The sequence below is a fragment of the Durio zibethinus genome, chromosome 9 (assembly GCF_047325235.1).
Source record: "Durio zibethinus cultivar Kanyao isolate XHJ-2024 chromosome 9, ASM4732523v1, whole genome shotgun sequence".
Taxonomy (NCBI): Eukaryota; Viridiplantae; Streptophyta; class Magnoliopsida; order Malvales; family Malvaceae; genus Durio; species Durio zibethinus.
The window spans coordinates 4216857-4238339 of record NC_143170.1 but is presented as its reverse complement, the minus strand read 5'-3'; the positions used below and the strand labels follow the sequence as shown (position 1 = coordinate 4238339).

Here is a 21483-nt window from a genome sequence, read left to right as displayed (position 1 = left end):
TTTTTTTGTTAATTTAGGAGTTGAGGCTGGCTACTCCTTTGGTGCAAATCATGGCTTGCCATATGTGTTTGATGCCCCAAATGATCGTGATAACATTGGCCTGTTCACTGATGACTCTGCTTTAGGTAATTAAGCAAGTTTTTCCATTCATAATGCTGGTTCATTGTGTTTACTCCTTATTCTATTCTCAAATTGTCGAAGAATTTACATGTTTCTTGTTATTAAAAATTTATTTTTCTGTAGATTAATTTTACTCTTGACTACAAGGTCTTCTCATAGCTTCCTAGATTCACTCCTCCTAGTTTGATGCCCCAAATGATCATGATAACATTGGCTTGTTCACTGATGACTTTGGTGCCGGTAATTAAGCAAGATTTTTGCATTCATAACGTTGGTTTATCATGTTTACTTCTTATTCATTTCTCAAATTATTGAAGAATTTACATGTTTCTAGGTAATGAAAATTTGCTTTGTGCTAATTAATTTTACTCTTAACTACAAAGTATTCTCCTAGCTTCCTAAATTCACTCATCTAGGTTTGATTCCCCAAATGATGGTTATAACATTGGCCATATATCTGATGACTCTACTATTGGTAATTAAACTAGTTTTTGCATTCATAATGTTGGTTCGTTATGTTTATGCATTCTTTTCTCAAATTGTCGAAGACTTTACATGTTTCTTGGTATCAAAAATTGGCTTTTGTGTTGGTTATTTTTACTTTTGACTACAAGGTCTTCTCATAGCTTTCCTAAATTCACTCATCTTGGTTTGTGTTTTCTTGTTAATTTTGGAGTTGGGGCTGGCTACTCTTTTGGTGCAAACCATGACTTACCATATGTGTTTAATGCCCCAAATGATCATAATAACATTGGGCTATTCACTAATAACTCTACTGCCAATAATTAAGTTTTTGCATTCATAACATTAGTTCATCATGTTTACTCCTTAATTCTTTTGTCAAATTGTCAAAGAATTTACATGTTTCTTGGTATTAAAATTTGCTTTTATGTTGGTTAATTTTACACTTGACTATAAGGACTTCTCATTGCTTCCTAAATTCACTTATCCTAGTTTGTGTTTTCTTGTTAATTTAAGAGTTGGGGCTGGCTACTCCTTTGGTGCAAATCATGACTTGCCATATGTGTTTGATGCCCCAAATGATCATGATAACATTGGCTTGTTCACTGATGACTTTGCTTTAGGTAATTAAGAAAGTTTTTCCATTCATAACGTTGGTTCATCATGTTTACTCCTTATTCTTTTCTCTAAGTGTTGAACAATTTACATATTTGTTGGCACTAAAAATTTTCATTTGGTGTTGGTTAATCTTACTCTTGACTACAAGGTCTTCTCATAGATTCCTAAATTCAGTCATCCTAGTTTGATGCCCCAAATGATCATGATAACAATGGCGTGTTCAATAATGATGCTGCTGCTAGTAATTAAGCAAGGTTCTGCAGTCATAACATTGGTTCATCATGTATACTCCGTATTCGTTTCTCAAATTGCCAAAGAAGTTACATGCTTCTTGGTATTAAAAATTTGCTTTTGTATTGGTTAATTTTACTTTTGACTACAAGGTCTTTCCATAGCTTCTTAAATTCACTCATCTTGGTTTGTGTTTTCTTGTTAATTTAGGAGTTGCAGTAGGCTACTCCTTTGGAGCAAATCATGACTTGCCATATGTGTTTGACGCCCTAAATGATCATGATAACATCAACATGTTCACTGATGACTCTGCTACCGATAATTAAGCAAGCTTTTGCCTTCATAACGTTGATTCATCATATTTACTCCTTATTTTTTTCTTAAATTGTCAAAGAATTTACTTGTTTCTTGGTATTAAAAATTTGCTTTTGTGTTAGTTAATTTTACTCTTGACTACAAAGTCTTCTCATAACTTCTTAAATTCACTCATCCTGGTTTGTGTTTTTTTGTTAATTTAAGAGTTGCGACTGGCTACTCCTTTGCTGCAAATCATGACTTGCCATATGTGTTTGATGCCCCAAATGATTATGATAACATTGGCCTGTTCACTGGTGACTCTACTGCAGGTAATGAAGCAGGTTTTTCCATTCATAATGGCTGATCATGTTTACTCTATTTTTTTTCTCGAATTATCGAAGAATTTACATGTTTTTGGGTATTAAAAATTTTATTTTTTGTTGGTTAATTTTACTTGTGACTATAGGTCATCTCATAGCTTCCTAAATTTGCTCATCCTGGTTTGATGCCCCAAATGATAATGATAACATTGGCCTGTTCAATGACGACTCTACTACCAGTAATTAAGCAAGTTTTTGTATTTATAACGTTGGTTGATCATGTTTAATCCTTATTCTTTTCTCAAACTGTCAAAGAATTTACATGTTTCTTGGTATTAAAAATTTGCTTTTGTGTTGGTTAATTTTACTCTTGACTACAAGGTCTTCTTATAGCTTTCTAAATTCACTCATCCTAGTTTATGTTTTCTTGTTAATTTAGGAGTTGGGTTTAACTACTCCTTCAGTGCAAATCATGATTTGCCATATGTGTTTGATGCCCCAAATGATCATGATAACCTTGGCTATTAACTGATGACTCTTCTGCCAGTAATTTAGCAACGTTTGTCATTCATAATGTTAGTTCATCATGTTTACTCCTTATTCTTTTCTTAATTCATGGAAGAATTTACTTGTTTCTGGATATTAAAAATTTGTTTTTGTGTTAGTTAATTTTACTATTGACTGCAAGGTCTTCTCATAGCTTCCCAAATTCATTCATCCTGGTTTGTGTTTTCTTGTTAATTTAGGTGTTGGGGCTGGCTACTCCTTTAGCGTAAAGCATGACTTGCCATATGTGTTTGATGCCCCAAATGATTTTGATAGCATTGGCCTGTTCACTGATGATTCTGCTGTAGGTAATTAAGCAAGTATTTCCATTCATAACATTGGTTCATCATGTTTACTCTTTATTTTTTTCTCAAATTATTGAAAAATTTACATGTTTCTTGGTATTAAAAATATTCTTTTTTGTTGGTTCATTTTACTCGTGACTACAATGTCTTCTCATAGCTTCTTGAATTCACTCATCTTGGTTTGATGCCCCAAATGATCATGACAACATTGGCATGTTCGTTGATGACTCTGCCATCGGTAATTAAGCAAGTTTTTGCCTTCATAACATTAGTTCATCATGTTTAATCCTTATTCTTTTCTCAAAATTTTGAAGAACTTACATGTTTCTTGGTATTAAAAATTTGCTTTTATGTTGGTTAATTTTACTCTTGACTACAAGGTCTGCTCATAGCTTCCTAAATTAACTCATCCTGGTATGTGCTTTCTTATTAATTTAAGAGTTAAGGTTGGCTAGTCCCTTGGTGCAAATCATGACTTGCCGTATGTGTTTGATGCCCCAAATGATCATGAAAATCTTGGCCTATTCACTGATGACTCTTCTGCCAGTAATTTAGCAAGTTTTGGCATTCATAACGTTGGTTCATTATGTTTACTTCTTATTCTTTTCTCAAAGCATTGAAGAATTTACTTGTTTCTTGGTATTAAAAATTTGCTTTTGTGTTGGTTAATTTTACTCTTGACTACAAGATCTTCTCATATTTTACTAAATTCACTCATCCTAGTTTCTGTTTTCTTGTTAATTTAGGACTTGGGGCTGGCTACTCCTTTGGTGCAAATCACGACTTGCCACATGTGTTTGATGCCCAAAATGATTATGATAACATTAGCATGTTCACTGATAACTCTACTGCTGGTAATTAAGCAAGTTTTTGCATTCATAGCATTGGTTCATCATGTTTACTACTTATTATTTTCTAATATCGTTGAAAAATTTACATGTTTATTAGTATTAAAAATTTGTTTTTATGTTGGTTAATTTTACTGTTAACTATAAAGTCTTCTCATAGCTTCCAAAATTCACTAATCTTTGTTTGTGTTTTCTTGTTAATTTAGGAGTTGGGGCTGGCTACTCCTTTGGTGAAAATCATGACTTGTCATATGTGTTTGATGCCTCAAATGATCATGATAACATTGGCCTGTTCATTGATGACTCTACTGCCGGTAATTAAACAAATTTTTGCATTCATAACGTTGGTTCATCATGTTTACTCCTTATTAATTTCTAAATTTGTCAAAGAATTTACATGTTTCTTGGTATTAAAAATTTGCTTTTCTGTTGGTTAATTTTGCTTTTGATTATAAGGTTTTTTCATAGTTTCCTAAATTCACTCATTCTGGTTTGATGCCTCAAAAGATCATGATAACATTGGCCTATTCACTAATTACTCTGCTGCCAATAACTAAGCAAGTTTTAATGTTGGTTGATCATGTTTACTCCTTATTCTTTTTTCAAATTGTCGAAGAATTTAGAAGTTTCTTGGTATGAAAATTTTGTTTTTATGTTGGTCAATTTTACTCTTGACTATAAAGTCTTCTCATAGCTTCCAAAATTCACTAATCTTTGTTTGTGTTTTCTTGTTAATTTAGGAGTTGGGGCTGGCTACTCTTTTGGTGCAAATCATGACTTGTCATATGTGTTTGATGCCCCAAATGATCATGATAACATTGGCCTATTCATTGATGACTCTACTGCCGATAATTAAACAAATTTTTGCATTCATAACGTTGGTTCATCATGTTTACTCCTTATTAATTTCTCAATTTGTCAAAGAATTTACATGTTTCTTGGTATTAAAATTTTGCTTTTCTGTTGGTTAATTTTACTTTTGATTATAAGGTTTTTTCATAGCTTCCTAAATTCACTCATTCTGGTTTGATGCCTCAAAAGATCATGATAACATTGGCCTATTCACTAATTACTCTGCTGCCAATAACTAAGCAAGTTTTTGCATTTGTAATGTTGGTTGATCATGTTTACTTCTTATTCTTTTTTCAAATTGTCGAAGAATTTAGAAGTTTCTTGGTATGAAAATTTTGTTTTTATGTTGGTCAATTTTACTCTTGACTATAAAGTCTTCTCATAGCTTCCAAAATTCGCTAATCTTTGTTTGTGTTTTCTTATTAATTTAGGAGTTGGGGCTGGCTACTCCTTTGGTGCAAATCATGACTTGTTATATGTGTTTGATGCCCCAAATGATCATGATAACATTGGACTGTTCATTGATGACTCTACTGCCGGTAATTAAACAAATTTTTGCATTCATAACGTTGGTTCATCATGTTTACTCCTTATTAATTTCTCAATTTGTCAAAGAATTTACATGTTTCTTGGTATTAAAAATTTGCTTTTCTGTTGGTTAATTTTACTTTTGATTATAAGGTTTTTTCATAGCTTCCTAAATTCACTCATTCTGGTTTGATGCCTCAAAAGATCATGATAACATTGGCCTATTCACTAATTACTCTGCTGCCAATAACTAAGCAAGTTTTTGCATTTGTAATGTTGGTTGATCATGTTTACTCCTTATTCTTTTTTCAAATTGTTGAAGAATTTAGAAGTTTCTTGGTATGAAAATTTTGTTTTTATGTTGGTCAATTTTACTCTTGACTATAAAGTCTTCTCATAGCTTCCAAAATTCATTAATCTTTGTTTGTGTTTTCTTGTTAATTTAGGAGTTGGGGCTGGCTACTCCTTTGGTGCAAATCATGACTTGTCATATGTGTTTGATGCCCCAAATGATCATGATAACATTGGCCTGTTCATTGATGACTCTACTGCCGGTAATTAAACAAATTTTTGCATTCATAACGTTGGTTCATCATGTTTACTCCTTATTAATTTCTCAATTTGTCAAAGAATTTACATGTTTCTTGGTATTAAAAATTTGCTTTTCTGTTGGTTAATTTTACTTTTGATTATAAGGTTTTTTCATAGCTTCCTAAATTCACTCATTCTGGTTTGATGCCTCAAAAGATCATGATAACATTGGCCTATTCACTAATTACTTTGCTGCCAATAACTAAGCAAGTTTTTGCATTTGTAATGTTGGTTGATCATGTTTACTCCTTATTCTTTTTTCAAATTGTCGAAGAATTTAGAAGTTTCTTGGTATGAAAATTTTGTTTTTATGTTGGTCAATTTTACTCTTGACTATGAAGTCTTCTCATAGCTTCCAAAATTCACTAATCTTTGTTTGTGTTTTCTTGTTAATTTAGGAGTTGGGGCTGGCTACTCCTTTGGTGCAAATCATGACTTGTCATATGTGTTTGATGCCCCAAATGATCATGATAACATTGGCCTATTCATTGATGACTCTACTGCCGGTAATTAAACAAATTTTTGCATTCATAACGTTGGTTCATCATGTTTACTCCTTATTAATTTCTCAATTTGTCAAAGAATTTACATGTTTCTTGGTATTAAAAATTTGCTTTTCTGTTGGTTAATTTTACTTTTGATTATAAGGTTTTTTCATAGCTTCCTAAATTCACTCATTCTGGTTTGATGCCTCAAAAGATCATGATAACATTGGCCTATTCACTAATTACTTTGCTGCCAATAACTAAGCAAGTTTTTGCATTTGTAACATTGGTTGATCATGTTTACTCCTTATTCTTTTTTCAAATTGTCGAAGAATTTAGAAGTTTCTTGGTATGAAAATTTTGTTTTTATGTTGGTCAATTTTACTCTTGACTACAAGGTATTCTTATGGCTTTCTAAATTCAATCATCATGGTTTGTGTCTTCTTGTTAATTTAGTAGTTGGGGCTGGCTAACCCTTTGGTATAAATCATGACTTGCTATATGTGTTTGATGCTCCAAATGATCATGATAATATTGGCCTATTCACTGATAACTCTGCTGCCAGTAATTAAGCAAGTTTTTGCATTCATAACGCTAGTTCATCATGTTCACTCATTTTTTTCTCAAATTTTTGAAGAATTTACTTGTTTCTTGATATTAAAAATTCATTCATCCTGGTTTGTGTCTTCTTGTTAATTTAGTAGTTGGGGCTGGCTACCTCTTTGGTATAAATCATGACTTGCTATATGTGTTTGATGCCTCAAATGATCATGATAACATTGGCCTGTTCACTGATAACTCTGCTGCCAGTAATTAAGCAAGTTTTTCCATTCATAACGCTAGTTCATCATGTTTACTCATTTTTTTCTCGAATTGTCGAAGAATTTACTTGTTTCTTGATATTAAAAATTTGCTTTTGTGTTGGTTAATTTAACTCTTGACTACAAGATCTTTTCATAGCTTCCTAAATTCACTAATTCTGGTTTGTGTTTTCTTGTTAATTTAGGAGTTGGGTCTGGCTACTCTTTTGGTGCAAATCATGACTTGCCATATGTGTTTGATACCCTGAATGATCATGATAACTTTGGTCTGTTCATTGATGACTCTGCTGCAGTTCATTAAGCAAGTTTTTCCATTCATAATGTTGTTCATCATGTTTACTCTTTATCCAAGAAACGCTTTCTTAGTTATGTTCTGATGAGTGAAAAGTTTAGTGTTATTAGCTCTCAATGAACTACATTGGATAATCTTGCCATTTAAATATTTGGGTTTGGCTTTCTTCAAGTGTTTTTTTATGAGTTTATGTGTTTTTCAATGTTTCTTTTTTGTATTTCTCATTGCATGAAGAACTAAGATTTGGGATTTACTTTGCTTTCCTTTTTTAGTGTCAAAGAAAGTTATCTAAGTAACCAGGTTGAGATGGTGGATGGTGTCAAAAAAATTGAAAAGATCACCGTCGTTGAAGGGGTTGACAATGTTCGAATAGGTCCATTAGATTTAAGTGGTAGCTTGGGTTACTTATAGGTCATGGGTCATAAAAAGGCTAGAGAGATGTTAAGGATGATGGAGAAAGAAGTGTTTAAATCAGACCTGAAATATAATGGAAGCCTTCTTAAATGGTTTCATAACTCCGTATGATCTATTAGATGAGCTCTGGAGATGAGAGTATCGAATGGTTTCTATTATTTTGTAGATTGAAGAATTTGGGAATTTTATAAAAGTGCATAATAGTTGAAATTGTTAAAAATTGAGAATTTTTATTGTAAATAATAAAATGCATGATTTTACTTTTTATATGAAATGATTATTTTTGAATATGTGCCATATTTTAGCTTTTTGTTTATTTTTTTCTCTTATATTTTCTTTTACTTATTAATAACTAATTGTAAATACCAATAATAATAACTAAACAAAGTGTAAATGAATTAAAAAAATTTCATGAGCTATTGAAGGTATTCCATTTAAGAGATGTTTAATATGATAAGTTGAAAGGAATTTTAGCACAAATTGTTAGATATGATATTTGGTTTAGGAGTATTATGGTATTAATATTCATATTTTGAACAAATTACAATTGCTAATAATAATGAGTAACATAGATTGTTGCTTGCAAGTTTGTTGTAAAGGACAATGATAAATGGCCTTCCAAATATTCGAAGTTCTTTGTTGAAGTAAGAACTATTACTCTTTGTATTAATGATCTAATATGTTGAGTGGATTATCTTTTCTTTAAGTTATCTCGAAATATTTTCATCTAACCTTTGCAATATGTGGAATTATAATTCATATTTAATATTTTGTTTTCATATCAAATCTTCTTTACATTATCCTAGGGGTTTAATCTTACATACAAGATAAATGTTTAATTATGTTTATTTGTATTATGCGTTTCCTTAAAAGTGGAGATTTTCATTAATATTTCTTAAGTGACAAATGTATTGGTTTCTAATTCCTTTAATAGTCTCCTATTTTCAATTTTCTTTTTGATGTTCATAAGGGGCATAGTACATCCATTGTATATTCTTAGTTTGAACTTCAATTAGCTTTTTTAAGACCTAATGAATTTAAAGGAGGAAAATATGAAAGAAAAGACAAATTCTATAGCAAATTATTATGGTAATTTGATATAGTTTGTTTCATAGTAAAAATGGTTATTAATGGGTTATAGGTAGATTTTATCATGTGCTCTTTTGTATTGAGCACTTGAAGACCATTATTTGCTCTTAATAAAAAATTTTTATTTTATTTTATTTTAACTGATTTTAATTTGATTAGATATGTTTGTCCAAACATGCACTTAGAAGTAGCAATGAAATTTATTTGTACTTTAATAAAATATTAAGGCTTTATTTGTGACTATTTATCTTCATTGGAATGCTTTTTTACAGCTATGATAGCTTGAAGCTGTCATTCACAGATATGAGGTGATTTGCTAGGGTCCACTTGCTTAAAAATGTATTACAATTTCTTAGTTTTCCTTTTTTTTTCCTTTAGGTGCTTTTTTTTTAGTTTATCCACTTTTGATTTTTTTTTCTTTCATCTTTATTAATTCCTCTGAAAATTAATTTATTTGGAATTGGTTTCCATTGTTAATTGCAGCAGGTTAAGGGAGCAAACAAGAATTGGGTTGTCAAAATTTGAGGTATTTTTTCCCTTCCCTTTGTTTTTTCTTCCTAATAAGCATGGTGTTAAGTGATGGGTATTTTGTTGAAGTACCAAATATTTTTATCTTTTGATTCAGCATGTTGGTGAAGTTGTGGATTCAAAGAAGTATGATTTTCCTAGATATGCTGTAAGTATCTTCGATGGTGTAATTACATAAATCTTATTTCTTTGCTTTCCCTATATCTTTTTTTATTTAGTTTAAAACATTTAATTTTTATAGGTTCTAAATGCATCAAAAGGCCATATAACTATAGTACTTTTCAAAGATGATTCTCCTGAGACTATTGACCAATTTCTTGACTTATGGTAAGTTTACCAAGTATACTTGTACATTTTTTTTATTACTATTGATTAGTGGAAACATGATTTATATTGTTTAACATGATTTTTCAATGTTATGTTTTTTTTTTTTTTTTGTCTTTAATTTGTCTAAATTATTTGTTACAAGGTTTGCATTTTTTTTTTATTTTGATTTAAAATTGTGTAATTGTAATATTATTTAGGATTGGGTTGCATGGATTATAGACGTGTTACTAATATATCAATGTAAACTACTATTACTCATGCTATTTTATGGACTTTTTAATTCTTAAATATATATCTTTTTTATACAATATTCCTAAACATTAAGCACATTCAGACACAAGTAAAAAAAAAAAAACAAAAGAAATAATAAAGAAAAAATGGGGGAAAGGGGGAAGTAAAAGATACATATACCTATTTAACAATAAGATCAACAAGTTACACTTTTTTTAAGAGGTTATTAATTGAAAAGAATTTATTTATATAGTTAAAGAAGGCATAAAGGAGATAGAGATAAGGATGTGGTAGTTAATATTTTAGCCTTTTAGGATCTTCAACTGTTATGAGGGTTATTAAGTGGAAAGCATAAATCTCTACAGTTACAAAAGACTAAAGGTTGTTGGGAAATGCATGTTTAGAAAAGGTTTAGCTTTTACATACTCTTGGTGCTAAGTGGCAAGGACCATATGTGAATGGTATGCAGTAAGAAGTATGCAAAACAAACTTTAACAAGTACAACTCTTTAAGATATACCCAATTATTTAATTCTAATTGTTATTTTAGAGTTTAAAAGTTAGCCTACAATCTGTAAATGCAATTAGATTTAACAGTAAAAAGGAAAAATAAAGTCAAAATTAGCATCTAACTACTAAATTGTTGACTATGGGATTTCTACTATAATAATTAGAATTTAAATTAACCTAACTTTTCTTTTTCTTGGGTTCATTGGGAGACAATTTTTTAAAATTATTTTCCCCATTCTAACTAGTGTGTCACTTTACTTGATTGTTGAATCTAAACATAACTTTTAAGTTAGATGTTTGCTTTTTAGTTAGTTTCTTCTCCTTCAAGTTTACTTTGGAAACTTTGGGATGTTATTTTAAGATAGTATTATATATTACCATTCATTCCGTCCACTCCCTTGTCTTGCAAGGTAATAAGAAAAAAGGAAATCCAAAGCCTTTTTGCTTTTCAATAGCTACATGATGATTTATTCATATATTTTTTAAACAACTATAATTTGATTTAGAAACTATGATCCAATTTCGATGGAATGTTATATTTTGTCACTAAATGGCTTTAATTTTGAAGGAATTTATCCCCAAGCTCTCTCGTGAAGCAGATGGTCTTATTTTTCAGGTGATTGAAAAGGATTATTGGATTTCATGCAATTTTACTATTAAGTTTGTGTTGCTTCGTTAGCATGGTTGTTAGAAAAGACTGTTATGTTTTTAGGTGTAACTGGTTACTAGTAGGTTTTTGTTTTCTTTTTGGTTTGGGCTAGGATGACCTTGATGTACTTCGTACTCATGAAGGTCTTTTGAAGTAGAAATATGCTCATATGAACTCTGTTGACTTTTTATTTGAGGTTTTTCTCAATTTTCTTTTAATTGGTTTTGTTTTTTTTTTTTATGTTCAATTTTAGTTCTTTTGGCTTCAAAATTTTGTGGACATTTATTCTTAAACCAAAAGCTTTAGGTATTGATAGATTGACACTAACTATTGTCAATAACTTTTTTTTTGTGAATGCGGGAGAAAGAAGATGAATTCATAAGTGATGTTAATCGTGTTTGTTCCATTTTTCTGCTTCATTTGATATCATTACCATTTTATTTTGATTTTTTAATACCCCAATTATTTTTCAAAAAGATTATCTACTATTATGGGGATCATGATCAACAAGTATGGGTCTATATGCAAATCAGGATAGATAAGTCAACTCCTAATGACTTCAATACTTTGGAGAAAGTATGTCTTATTTAGACCTAGCAATTTGTGTCATTATCGTGTAAAATATTATATTTGTATCTTATCTTATACGAAAATCGCGTGTCACAATTTGTGTCAATACAAAAATATAAAATATATTTTTTTATTTTATTAAACTTATTTATGATTTTTTAAAATTTTAAGTCATATTATCTCTGTGTCTTTTATTCATATCATTTTCATATCGTGTTTTAAATTGTTAGGTTTAGTCTCATTACCTATTGGACAAATAGTGAATTTTTCTCCTTAGCTATGTGGATTGGATAGACAAGTAGATTAGATTTACATAAATTTATTTCATTTGTACATGATTTTTCACATAATTTTGTACCTTTTTGTACATATCCAAATGCACACAAAGATTATTTATGAAATATATAGATATAATGATTATGAATACATTCAAAATGTGGAGTGAAGCTTTTGAACCAAAATAAGACATTTCATAGTTTTAACTGGATAATTTTTTTAATTAAAGTACTAATAAATAATTAATTCATATTAACTACATGTATCCCTTTAAATTAAAACTCAATTATTTTAATAAACTAAGCGAAGTTGGGCCACTACACTAGTGTGTGTGTCTATATATATATATATATATATATATATATATATATTGTTGTATATTTCAATAACTATTTGTTTATTTTCATATGTGGTTGCATGAAATAAACAATAGTGAGGTGACATCTTTGTTCTGCATTCTCATTCATCCGTCCCTTAAATGCTTGATCATGGAATATTCCAGGTTACATGTTGACAATAAAATTGGTCGTACGTGAAGAAATTGTAAGTTGCGTAGCAGAATATGTCCCTACCTTGTTTTCTGTAAGCCTTTGAAATTGAGGTTGAGGCAAACAAAAATTATAAACCGTCTGCAGAATCTTGTAGACGACTACAAAAGCCGACTTCTGCTTGCAGTTGTCATGGTCGACCCTGATACTTTACCACTATCTTGACCATTTGTACTTGTCCACTCAAAGGAGTTGTAATAAACTCATCTAGATGAAACCCCAATTTGTATATTCTTTTACTGAATTTAGTAGAAATATATGTCACCCAAGAAGTGTAATTTTTTAAGTGTTCAAAACGTAAAATGATGTAATTTACCGGATTGCTTTTGGTTTAAAATAGTACGGTGACGTGACCGCCCATCGAAGGATTCAGAGTTGTTAAACATAACAGAGCAAAATACAGAGTAATGAAAACAAAAGAGCCCTTCAAATTGTATCTTCACACAAAAAATCAGCGAAGAAAGCGGGGGAATATTTCTCCCTTTAACTTCTACCAAGAGACAAATTACAGCATCCTATGCTCATCTTTCTTACCCCTGCTGCTTGCAGCAGGCAATGTAATTTAGAGATTTTTAGAGTTCGTCATGTGAATTGTCCTCTTCAGTTGATTCACCTGCTGGAGCTCCACCAGATCTTTGATATACAGCCGTGATGATAGGGTTGCACATGGCCTCGACTTCCTTGAGCTTCTCCTCGTAGTCTTCTTTCTCAGCACTTTGGTTGTCGTCAAAACATAAAAGGGCCTCCTTCACGGCGGCTTCAACTTCCTCCTTCTCATCTGATTCAAGCTTATCCTTGTCATTAATCTGGTTTTCCATGTTGTAGGCATAGGTCTTCAGGCTATTGAAAGCATCAATCTTTTCCTTCACCTTCTTATCATACTCTGCAAATTTCTTTGCCTCATGAACCATTCTGTCAATCTCCTCCTAGCTCTCACGACCCTTATCATTAGTGTTTGTATTAAGCTCCGATCTAAGGGTATTTTAGAAAAAAAAAAAAAACGATTAAAGATAAAAGCAAAAAATATTTTTTATGTTTGCGTTATGATGCACAAATCAAAATGAATAAAGTCGAAAAAAGACTAACAAAAAAAATTAAAAGTAAAATAGAATTGCTTTAACGGTGTCTGAACTTTCATATTTATAAATAATCGATAAAAAATTATTAAAAGATAATAAAAATATTACAGAGTTGATATAGCACTAAAAATATCAAACCGATCTGATATGTTAAACCGATACAAATAACAAAATTATTTCAAATTATCTGTTAAAAGTTTCTAACATGAAAAAAAAAATTACTATACCTTTTTAACCACTAATAAACTCTAACAATCGGTGATAGTGAACTTCTCTGACTTGGGGAGGGGGGCTTAGGAGGGAATGGAAGTACTGATCAGCAGTTTTGTCAACTCACTTTTCACCTGCTTTGGCCTGATCTCCTTTCACACGGTAACTACTGATCAGTATTTCTTCCAGGAAATTTTCATACCTCTTCTATCTTTCCATGCCACAAACTATAAGCTAAATTTCTTGATTATAGCAATTTTCTCCAACACCAGCTACTCTACCCTGCAATGCCGAAATCTTCCAAATGCTTCATTTTTTTTTTTGTTAGTTCATTTTTCAAGCAAGAAAAAGAAAGAAAAATCAGAGATGGAAATAAGACAAAACGACTAGTCAATTTCGAGGTATACGAATGTGCCAATGAAAACCTTGTCATTAGTGAATAATTAACTGTGTAGGAAAGGGGGATGGGATACTTTCTTTGAAGGCGAACATTAAGTACAACTTTGAGGCCATGAATTATGTTCAAAGCAGCATCGAAGTTATTAGTTTGACCCATCTATAGATTCCGCCAGGCAAAAACTCGATGTAGTACATCAAAGCTGAATCCTTGCTACCCCCAGCAAATTCCAGACTTACAGTGCATCATCCAACACCCATACGTTCCAATACTATATCTGCAATTTTTAATCTGTCTGATCCCTCCGGTCTAGTCTTTAATTTTGTTGTTTAGCCTTTTTATCAAAGGGAAAGCTCAAATCAGTCCAAAAAAGTGTCATATATTTTTTTAAAAAATACAACAACTAATTAAATTTCATATTTTGTAACTCTTAAAATTATTGTACGGAAAATACAAAATTGTATTAGATCACACACACACACACATATATATATATATATATATATATATATATATATATATAAGAACATGCTAATATAAAATTACTGGCGTCTCTAAAGAAGAAAGCCTTTACAACTATTTTCAAGTTTCAACCCTAATTTTTACTGACATAGATTGATTTGTAGCCGATCAGACCAGAAGAAATGATTTGTTACTATATCCCTCTCCATTTTTGGTTCAGCATTCGCCAAAGCCATCAAAGGGACATGCAAAATTACATTTCACATGCAATAGTTTCTTATCTCGGCACCATACATAAATTTCCATAAAAGAAAAATGAATTAAATTAACTTTTTAATCTGAAAAAATGACTCCCCCAGTTCACCCCTTCGGCCAAAACGTGGATTTCATTTGGACTGGTCTGGTACAAATGGATACAGTGATCAATAGGATCAAACCTTGGATTTTGTATATAATTATATTAATCATTTTTCATATCTTATATATAAAAACATCTTCTCTTTCTCCCTCTAGTTTAGGTGTTTCATTGGCCAACTCTGTTTGACTAGAATCTTATATGTCTCATGATACTTAATTGGGCATTGGGCCATTCCTTCCCACTCGCTTATTTCTCAATCGACATTACATTACACCCTCTCTCTCTCTCTCTCTCTCTCTCTCTCTGTATATATATATATATATATATATATATATATATATATATATAAATATCTCAAAACCATTGATGAAATGTGCCATGCATTGAATACTAACACAGTTCAATGATTGCGACACTTTGCCCTTTTGGTGCCTAGAATCTGGCAGGATTCCTTCCATCACTTAAAATTAAAAGTTTATAAAATTAGGGTCTAGAGTTTTAAAATTAAAAGTTTTATAAAATTAGTTTTGAATTGATAAGACTAGTCGTATATCTCTCCATCACCAATTGATTAGTATACTTAAAGTATAAAATTTGACTAATGGGTATATTATTAAAATTAAATATATAAATAATATATTAATACTCATAAATTATTTAAATTTAATTTAATTATTATCAAATTAAATTCAAACTTAAATGATTTGATCTATCAATCAAATCAAATTCAAATATTTTTATATTTAACTTGAATGATTCATGAGTTTAATTAAATTTTAATATTTTAATATATTTTAATTAATAAAATATTTTGATTTTAAATTCGAATACAAATAATTAAATTTTTATCGAATATAAAAAATAAAATTATTTTTATATATTAATCAAATCTAATCAAACAACTTTAAATAACTCGATATCTATCTCAAATTAAACTTGAATTAAATAAAAATTTTGATTAAGCTTGAACTCAAGTTGAATTTCAAACTTCAAATTTGTAATCAAGTTTTAGCTTCAAGTTTAATGTTATATTCACTCAAACTTAATTAACTACATCCCTAATTAAAATTTAGAAGACAATTTACTCCTACAAACTTTAAAAACTAGATTCTATTAAACGTAACTAAAAAGAAGGGAAAAGAAGTGTAAAAGAGTATTAAACCATTAATATATCCAAAGAAAGATGAAACTCCATCCTACTTTTTCTTTTCTTTTTTTTCCTCTCTCTTTCTAATTAAGGAACTTTGTTTTAATTTTAACATAAGTTTTAGTTACTGGACTTGCCTTTAATTCAAATATATGATTAGTTTAAGATTCAAAATCAAGTTACCAATAACCTATTAATTCAATGGTACTTGAGTTAACTTCAAAGCTAAAAATTTCAAATTTGAATTTAAATCGTAATTTAAAAATAAAAAATTATTATTATTATCATTATATAAAAATATATTCATTTACGAACTCAACTCAGTTAATCTTGCGATTTGTGGAGCTTTAAAACTACAAAAAAGATGTGTTAAGAATTATTTATTTATTTTTTTGAGATGCGTAACGCTATTAGTATTAGAATAATATCTTGGTGTGCAACGATAGTTGTATAATATATATCCCTAAAACGGTATCAGAATTTGGAAAGAATCCAATTGATACCCAAAAGATACTTTCGTCTCTCTATTTCCCTTTGATTTCCCAGGAAAATAAACTACATAGATATTCTACTGAAACACCAGTACATTCCAATTGGATTATTCTTTCTCTATCGTCAGAGGATCCATCAACAGCTAAGAAAAAGAATGATCCATCAATGCCCCATCACCACCACTGCACGATTGCCTTTAAATCTTTGCATTCCACGAGTTGGAGAGTGTATGAATTAGAAACTTGTCAGTTCTTTAAAGAAATTGACTCCACCAGCTTTGAACATTATTTAGTTATTATCATCAAAGCATTTTCAAATTTTTGCAGTGCTTATAGCAAGACAAGCGTCAGTTTTATGAATCAAAAAGCCTAATTTCCGGGATATTCCAAAAAATTAGTCCGATATTACTTACTCCAATGACAACGACAACGACAACGAAAGTCAACAACGAAAGCCAAAGACAAAGATGTCTGCTCCGTGTCTTACACAGCTAGAACATGAACCGATTTAAATGAGTACTAAAATTTTTTACTATAGATGCTGACGGAGAGAAAGCATATTATTGTTGTCTTCATCTCGTTATTGCATCGGTTCTGGGTGGCAATGTCAGGAAACAAGAAAACCCACTGTTAGTTGAAATATCTCTGTAGATTTAGATGGGGACATGGGCTCCAAATTAGATTCTACTCTTTCCCAATTCCCAAATTTCATACACTCTTAGCAAGGGAAGGAGTGTACTCCTATGTTTTGGATGGAAAGCAACATTAAAGCATACAGTTGACAGATAAGCAGACATGGCTATGCAGGCACCCGACTCTTATCTTTCAACAATTCAATGGGCTCTTGCCCGCTACTAACATACATGCAAGTGAGGATTGTGCGTACGAAGGTTGTTATTGGTTCAATTGTTTCACGATGGACAGACTACCATGATTATTAGTATAGGGGCCTAAGACGGCCGATTGGGCTTTTCTGCTGGCTGGAGTAGCCTAATTGCTCAGTAATCGGAAGAGGAAAATAGGGTAGACGCTTGAAGAAGGAAAACAATCCAGAATCCAAAAATAGCTTAGGCTCAGCAGCTTTCCTTCCAACCCAAAATTTGCGTATTCCATCTCATTCTTACATTTTTAGTCTCCCTGCTTTCCTTTCTGCATGCTGTGCGAAACGATATTACTACAAGATAGGGTAAAAACATTGCAGGTTTTAGGCATTTAATTGAACAAATATTAGATGAAGGAATAGTAAAGTTTGATAACTATGATTATCGATTGCTACCCATCAATGGAGGGTGAGGATCCCTTAAGCTAAGGTAAAGGGCGCACACAGTAGTCGTAGTAGTCGCAACAGTAGTAAGAGAGAGAGAGAGAGAGGTGGATGCTCCTCAGAGTGCGTTTAGTTCCACAATGAAGCTCCGGTGAATGGAGCTTTCAGAAATTGGAACGACTTGCCGCAGCATATCATACTCGTCATCACCGGAGCCCTTGTATAAGAGATTATTCTCATTAAACAACAAGAACTAGAAAACCCATAACACTAACCCTGATTTCGGTAAACACCCATAACCCCTAATCTGGACAGACAAAGTATATAAACAGAGAGTGGATATTCATGAGACAAGTGCCCTCACTTAAAAGCTAAAACATCCCTGCCTGTTGCCTATAGTCCACGAGGAGAATACATAAAGTAATCCTGCACTCAAACTATTTAATTATCTACAAGATTAGAACGTTATATGCTCCATTTGTCTTTCTCGCAATAAATCCTGGAAAAAGTACACTGTCCCTGTCAAATTAATAGACAAAAGAACCTGGAAGTCCGGATGACAAACCAACATTCAAAAACTTAAAGTGCCAAAACCAGCTCCCTGGTTCAATGCAAAAGAAGAGTCAAAAGCTGAGGTTTTTGCTTCTCCTGTTTTCACCAATTATTTACTCATATCAAAGGAAACTGAAATAAACATTAGTAACTGCTGTAGAAGAGATTCCTAAAGGAAGAAAATTACTATATAATCAGATAAACAAGGCATAAGGTGTTGCACCAACAGCAAATCGAGAACAAAGTTGATGGAAATGTCTACACAAAAGCAAGTCAAAATTCGGGTACCGAAGAGTAAGATTTTGAAGGGAAAGAGAGCAAGGTTGTACATAATTCGCTGTTGCATATTCATGTTGCTTTGTTGGAGGCATCATGGAGACAAAAATTACCGGTAAAGTTAAACATTCATGTTAGATGTTATTTTGGGCATTAGTTTGCACAAAATTGTGGCACTACTTGTAAAAAACTGGAACCCATGGACCATATAGAGAGATTCACTTGCTAAAATGGACCAAGTAAAGAGGTTCACTTGCTAAATATGCTAAAGAAGACAATGGATAATACACTATCTCTCTTTCCATTTACTCCTTTTTCTTACTCAGAAAAGTAGATGCTTCTTTATGCCAGCTCAGTTACCTGCATCCATCTTATCTTGACTTGTTAGATATATTTTTCTTGGCAAGTGAATATAAGATTGTACACTCTGAAGAATAAAGTAAGACTAAGCCAATTTGATACAAACATACACTTTCTTGAGTAAATATAAATTCCAGAGTTCACATGTGCATTCCAAGAGAAGATAACTGAGGAATAAGGAGCTAACAGCACATATAGTGATAACAGCTTATGTTGACGTCATTAACAAAAGATTACAAGTATTAAGTATTGGTAAATGGCATAACGACTATTTTGGTCCTTGAACCATGCAAAAAGGGTCATTTTGTCCCCTCAAATTTTATTTGGGTCAATTTGATCCCCACTTTTTTTTTTTAATTTGGGATCAAATTGACCACATTTTAACAGGAGTTAGCCATGGGAAATACTGTTTCTTTGAAGATAGGCAGGATTTATTGCTCAATCTTTGCCTAGTTTGAAGTTTCTTTGACCTCAAATTTTCATTTTCCTTCTTATTAGCGAAAAGCAAATAGACAGAGAGACCATTGCAGTTGAAAACATGGTACAATATCAGAGAATATTGAAGTTGGAAAGTTAAGACTAATTGTCACACAAATAGAACCACAAAATCCATATGTTTAGAAAAGCCTTAAATAGATCTCTATTGATTACTACCCAAGCACTGAAACCTACTGCTCCTAGATTAAGCAAAGAGGTCGAGTCCAAATCAAAGCGGGCCAAACCAAATGAGGTCAATTCAGGAGCTGCATCACTAAAAATTTCTGAGAAGCCGACAAAGAATTCTGCGCAAGGGCATTCACTACAAATCTACAACCATATCCTAATGAAGCAGCCTAAGAAGAAAAAAAAAAGTACTCTCTCTATGACAATTGCACATACACTTTCCGAATGATTTTGAAGCATTGAAGAAACCAATCCCCATCCCTCATAATATTAATTCATTTCATAGGTTCAAAAATATTAAATTCAATAATCCAAAAATTTATATATATAAAAATCCAAAGCAGTAATACCCTTAAGTGATCATAACATTATGAAAGTGCCATTACCAAAAGTAAAAATCAAATTCTGGAAGAAAATCACGCTCCATTGTTCTTGATTTAGGGTTTTTACTTTTGACTTTTGAGAAAACAAAATAATCCACAGCATTAGATCATTCAATATCCAAAAAGAAAAAGAAATAACCAACCCTTATTACTTAACAATTCCATATTCAATCAGAAGTATCAACAATTTTAAAAATTTAAAAGAAAATTATGCAAAAAAACCCAAAATCAAGAGAAATAGAAAATTACCGAATTTTTAGCGAGTGGGAAACGATCTTTAGGAGTAGGTGAGCGGACGGTCTCGGCCTCGTCGGGAGGTCGTCATCATCAGGGTCGGTGGTGGAGAGGTTAACGCAGAAGAAGCGGTCCAGAGATGAGAAAAAGCCGGAGACCACGGTGGCGCTTCTCGCTAGAGTTGAAGCTCGGGGAGATGTCGGTGTCAGCGGCATCCATTCGTCGGTCTTATTCTGAAATGGATTTGATTGGATCAAAGACGTGAAGCGGATTGGAGGGACCGTACTACTATCGCACGTGCTCGTTATATCTTTTTATGTTTTTTAATTTTTCTTTTTGAAATCGGCCCAATTGGTCAGATTCTTAGATTAAAGTTTGTAGTTAAAATTATACGTTTCAGTCCAAGCACAGTGAGTTGGGCTAGTGAATTGCAACTTGGGTAAGTCAGATTTCATATGTAACTATAGATAAAAGCAACGCTGCAATCGGTGCGGATTATTAGGCCGACGGCACAGCTCTTACTCCAGTCAACTCAAAATGCTCCACTAGCGCGACAGAGGATTAATCAAAGCGCGTTGAGTGAGAAGCAAGTTTTCTATTCGACCGCGTGAACGTGTCCCTCTGCGGAGGTTACCGCGCAGCTAACGCTGGTCAAAGTGTCACATCTAAATTTTAAAATTAGAATATTTTTAATTAACGTATTCTTTTAACATGAGTGTCATGTCATGATTTTTTCCCATTTATTTTTGTATATTGTAAGCAAGTGGTTCATCGATGAATTTAATCAATCAATTGTTTTTAATTTTTTTTTTATGTACGTAGAATCAAGTTCAACTTTGAATTGAACATATTTACATAAATTTTAATGATCAGATATTGGTGAAATCATTTGGGTTTTTTTAGAATAATCAATAAATATATTAAAGACAACAAGTTAGAGTAAAACAACATATTCAAAGAAAAATCACAAGATCTAGATTGTTAGATTCAAACAATAGATTCATGATGAAATTATAAACAAAAAGAAGATTATTAGTTACGTTTGGAAAGCAAGTAACAAAACAAATCTCCATTGATCTCATCAATTAAAAATTATTTACGTAAATCTTTTCTATAAAAGCAATCTAACATGAATTGTATATATGTCGGG

At 31.6% G+C, this 21483-nt stretch overlaps 4 protein-coding genes across 9 annotated transcripts; 2 read left to right on the top strand and 2 right to left on the bottom strand.

Moving 5' to 3' along the window:
- Positions 1 to 1195: 1195 nt before the first annotated feature.
- LOC149516731 (uncharacterized) lies at positions 1196 to 9082 on the top strand. Its single transcript, XM_089765559.1, has 9 exons — positions 1196 to 1205; positions 1951 to 2057; positions 2795 to 2902; positions 3646 to 3753; positions 3954 to 4061; positions 5031 to 5138; positions 5574 to 5681; positions 6117 to 6224; positions 7210 to 9082. Exons 4-9 carry the CDS (start codon positions 3729 to 3731, stop codon positions 7323 to 7325), a joined length of 573 nt encoding a protein of 190 aa, XP_089621685.1. The 5' UTR covers positions 1196 to 1205; positions 1951 to 2057; positions 2795 to 2902; positions 3646 to 3728; the 3' UTR covers positions 7326 to 9082.
- LOC111307772 (peptidyl-prolyl cis-trans isomerase CYP21-4-like) lies at positions 7235 to 12746 on the top strand. Of its 2 annotated transcripts, none has more exons than XM_089765560.1 (7): positions 7235 to 7290; positions 9092 to 9127; positions 9306 to 9345; positions 9445 to 9495; positions 9589 to 9674; positions 10983 to 11030; positions 12412 to 12746. In XM_089765560.1, exons 2-7 carry the CDS (start codon positions 9123 to 9125, stop codon positions 12443 to 12445), a joined length of 264 nt encoding a protein of 87 aa, XP_089621686.1. In that variant the 5' UTR covers positions 7235 to 7290; positions 9092 to 9122; the 3' UTR covers positions 12446 to 12746. The 2 variants fall into 2 exon arrangements, with proteins under 2 accessions (XP_089621686.1, XP_089621687.1); XM_089765561.1 differs by having other exon boundaries at positions 7250 to 7290; positions 9092 to 9158; positions 12412 to 12744.
- Positions 12747 to 12862: 116 nt separating this feature from the next.
- On the bottom strand, positions 12863 to 14446 carry LOC111302640 (luminal-binding protein 3-like). Of its 4 annotated transcripts, none has more exons than XM_089765554.1 (3): positions 14172 to 14446; positions 13764 to 14053; positions 12863 to 13429 (listed from the first exon to the last, which is right to left on the bottom strand). In XM_089765554.1, exon 3 carries the CDS (start codon positions 13366 to 13368, stop codon positions 13030 to 13032), a length of 339 nt encoding a protein of 112 aa, XP_089621680.1. In that variant the 5' UTR covers positions 13369 to 13429; positions 13764 to 14053; positions 14172 to 14446; the 3' UTR covers positions 12863 to 13029. The 4 variants fall into 4 exon arrangements, with proteins under 4 accessions (XP_089621680.1, XP_089621683.1, XP_089621681.1 ...); XM_089765557.1 differs by having other exon boundaries at positions 12863 to 13398; XM_089765555.1 differs by having other exon boundaries at positions 13764 to 14028.
- Positions 14447 to 17213: 2767 nt separating this feature from the next.
- Positions 17214 to 20872, bottom strand: LOC111307794 (uncharacterized). 2 transcript variants are annotated; one of them, XR_016345056.1, is made up of 3 exons: positions 20349 to 20872; positions 17878 to 18082; positions 17214 to 17775 (listed from the first exon to the last, which is right to left on the bottom strand). XR_016345056.1 is itself a non-coding variant. In XM_089765558.1 (2 exons), the coding sequence occupies exons 1-2, from the start codon at positions 20546 to 20548 to the stop codon at positions 17995 to 17997; spliced, it is 288 nt and encodes a 95-aa protein (XP_089621684.1). In that variant the 5' UTR covers positions 20549 to 20872; the 3' UTR covers positions 17813 to 17994. The 2 variants fall into 2 exon arrangements, 1 of the variants encoding a protein (XP_089621684.1); XM_089765558.1 differs by lacking the exon at positions 17214 to 17775 and having other exon boundaries at positions 17813 to 18082.
- Positions 20873 to 21483: the final 611 nt, after the last annotated feature.

What these genes read in the sequence shown, in the direction of transcription:
- LOC149516731 (XM_089765559.1), top strand. Translation starts at nt 3,729, where the DNA reads ATGTTCACTGATAACTCTACTGCTG. An exon ending in CACTGATAACTCTACTGCTG is followed by an intron (nt 3,754 to 3,953) that starts GTAATTAAGCAA and finishes TTGTTAATTTAG; the next exon opens with GAGTTGGGGCTGGCTACTCC. An exon ending in CATTGATGACTCTACTGCCG is followed by an intron (nt 5,682 to 6,116) that starts GTAATTAAACAA and finishes TTGTTAATTTAG; the next exon opens with GAGTTGGGGCTGGCTACTCC.
- LOC111302640 (XM_089765554.1), bottom strand. Translation starts at nt 13,368, where the DNA reads ATGGTTCATGAGGCAAAGAAATTTGCAGAGTATGATAAGAAGGTGAAG.
- LOC111307794 (XM_089765558.1), bottom strand. Translation starts at nt 20,548, where the DNA reads ATGCCGCTGACACCGACATCTCCCCGAGCTTCAACTCTAGCGAGAAGC. An exon ending in TCCCACTCGCTAAAAATTCG is followed by an intron (nt 18,083 to 20,348) that starts GTAATTTTCTAT and finishes CTCTTATACAAG; the next exon opens with GGCTCCGGTGATGACGAGTA.
- LOC111307772 (XM_089765560.1), top strand. An exon ending in ATGATTTTCCTAGATATGCT is followed by an intron (nt 9,496 to 9,588) that starts GTAAGTATCTTC and finishes TAATTTTTATAG; the next exon opens with GTTCTAAATGCATCAAAAGG. An exon ending in GACCAATTTCTTGACTTATG is followed by an intron (nt 9,675 to 10,982) that starts GTAAGTTTACCA and finishes TTAATTTTGAAG; the next exon opens with GAATTTATCCCCAAGCTCTC.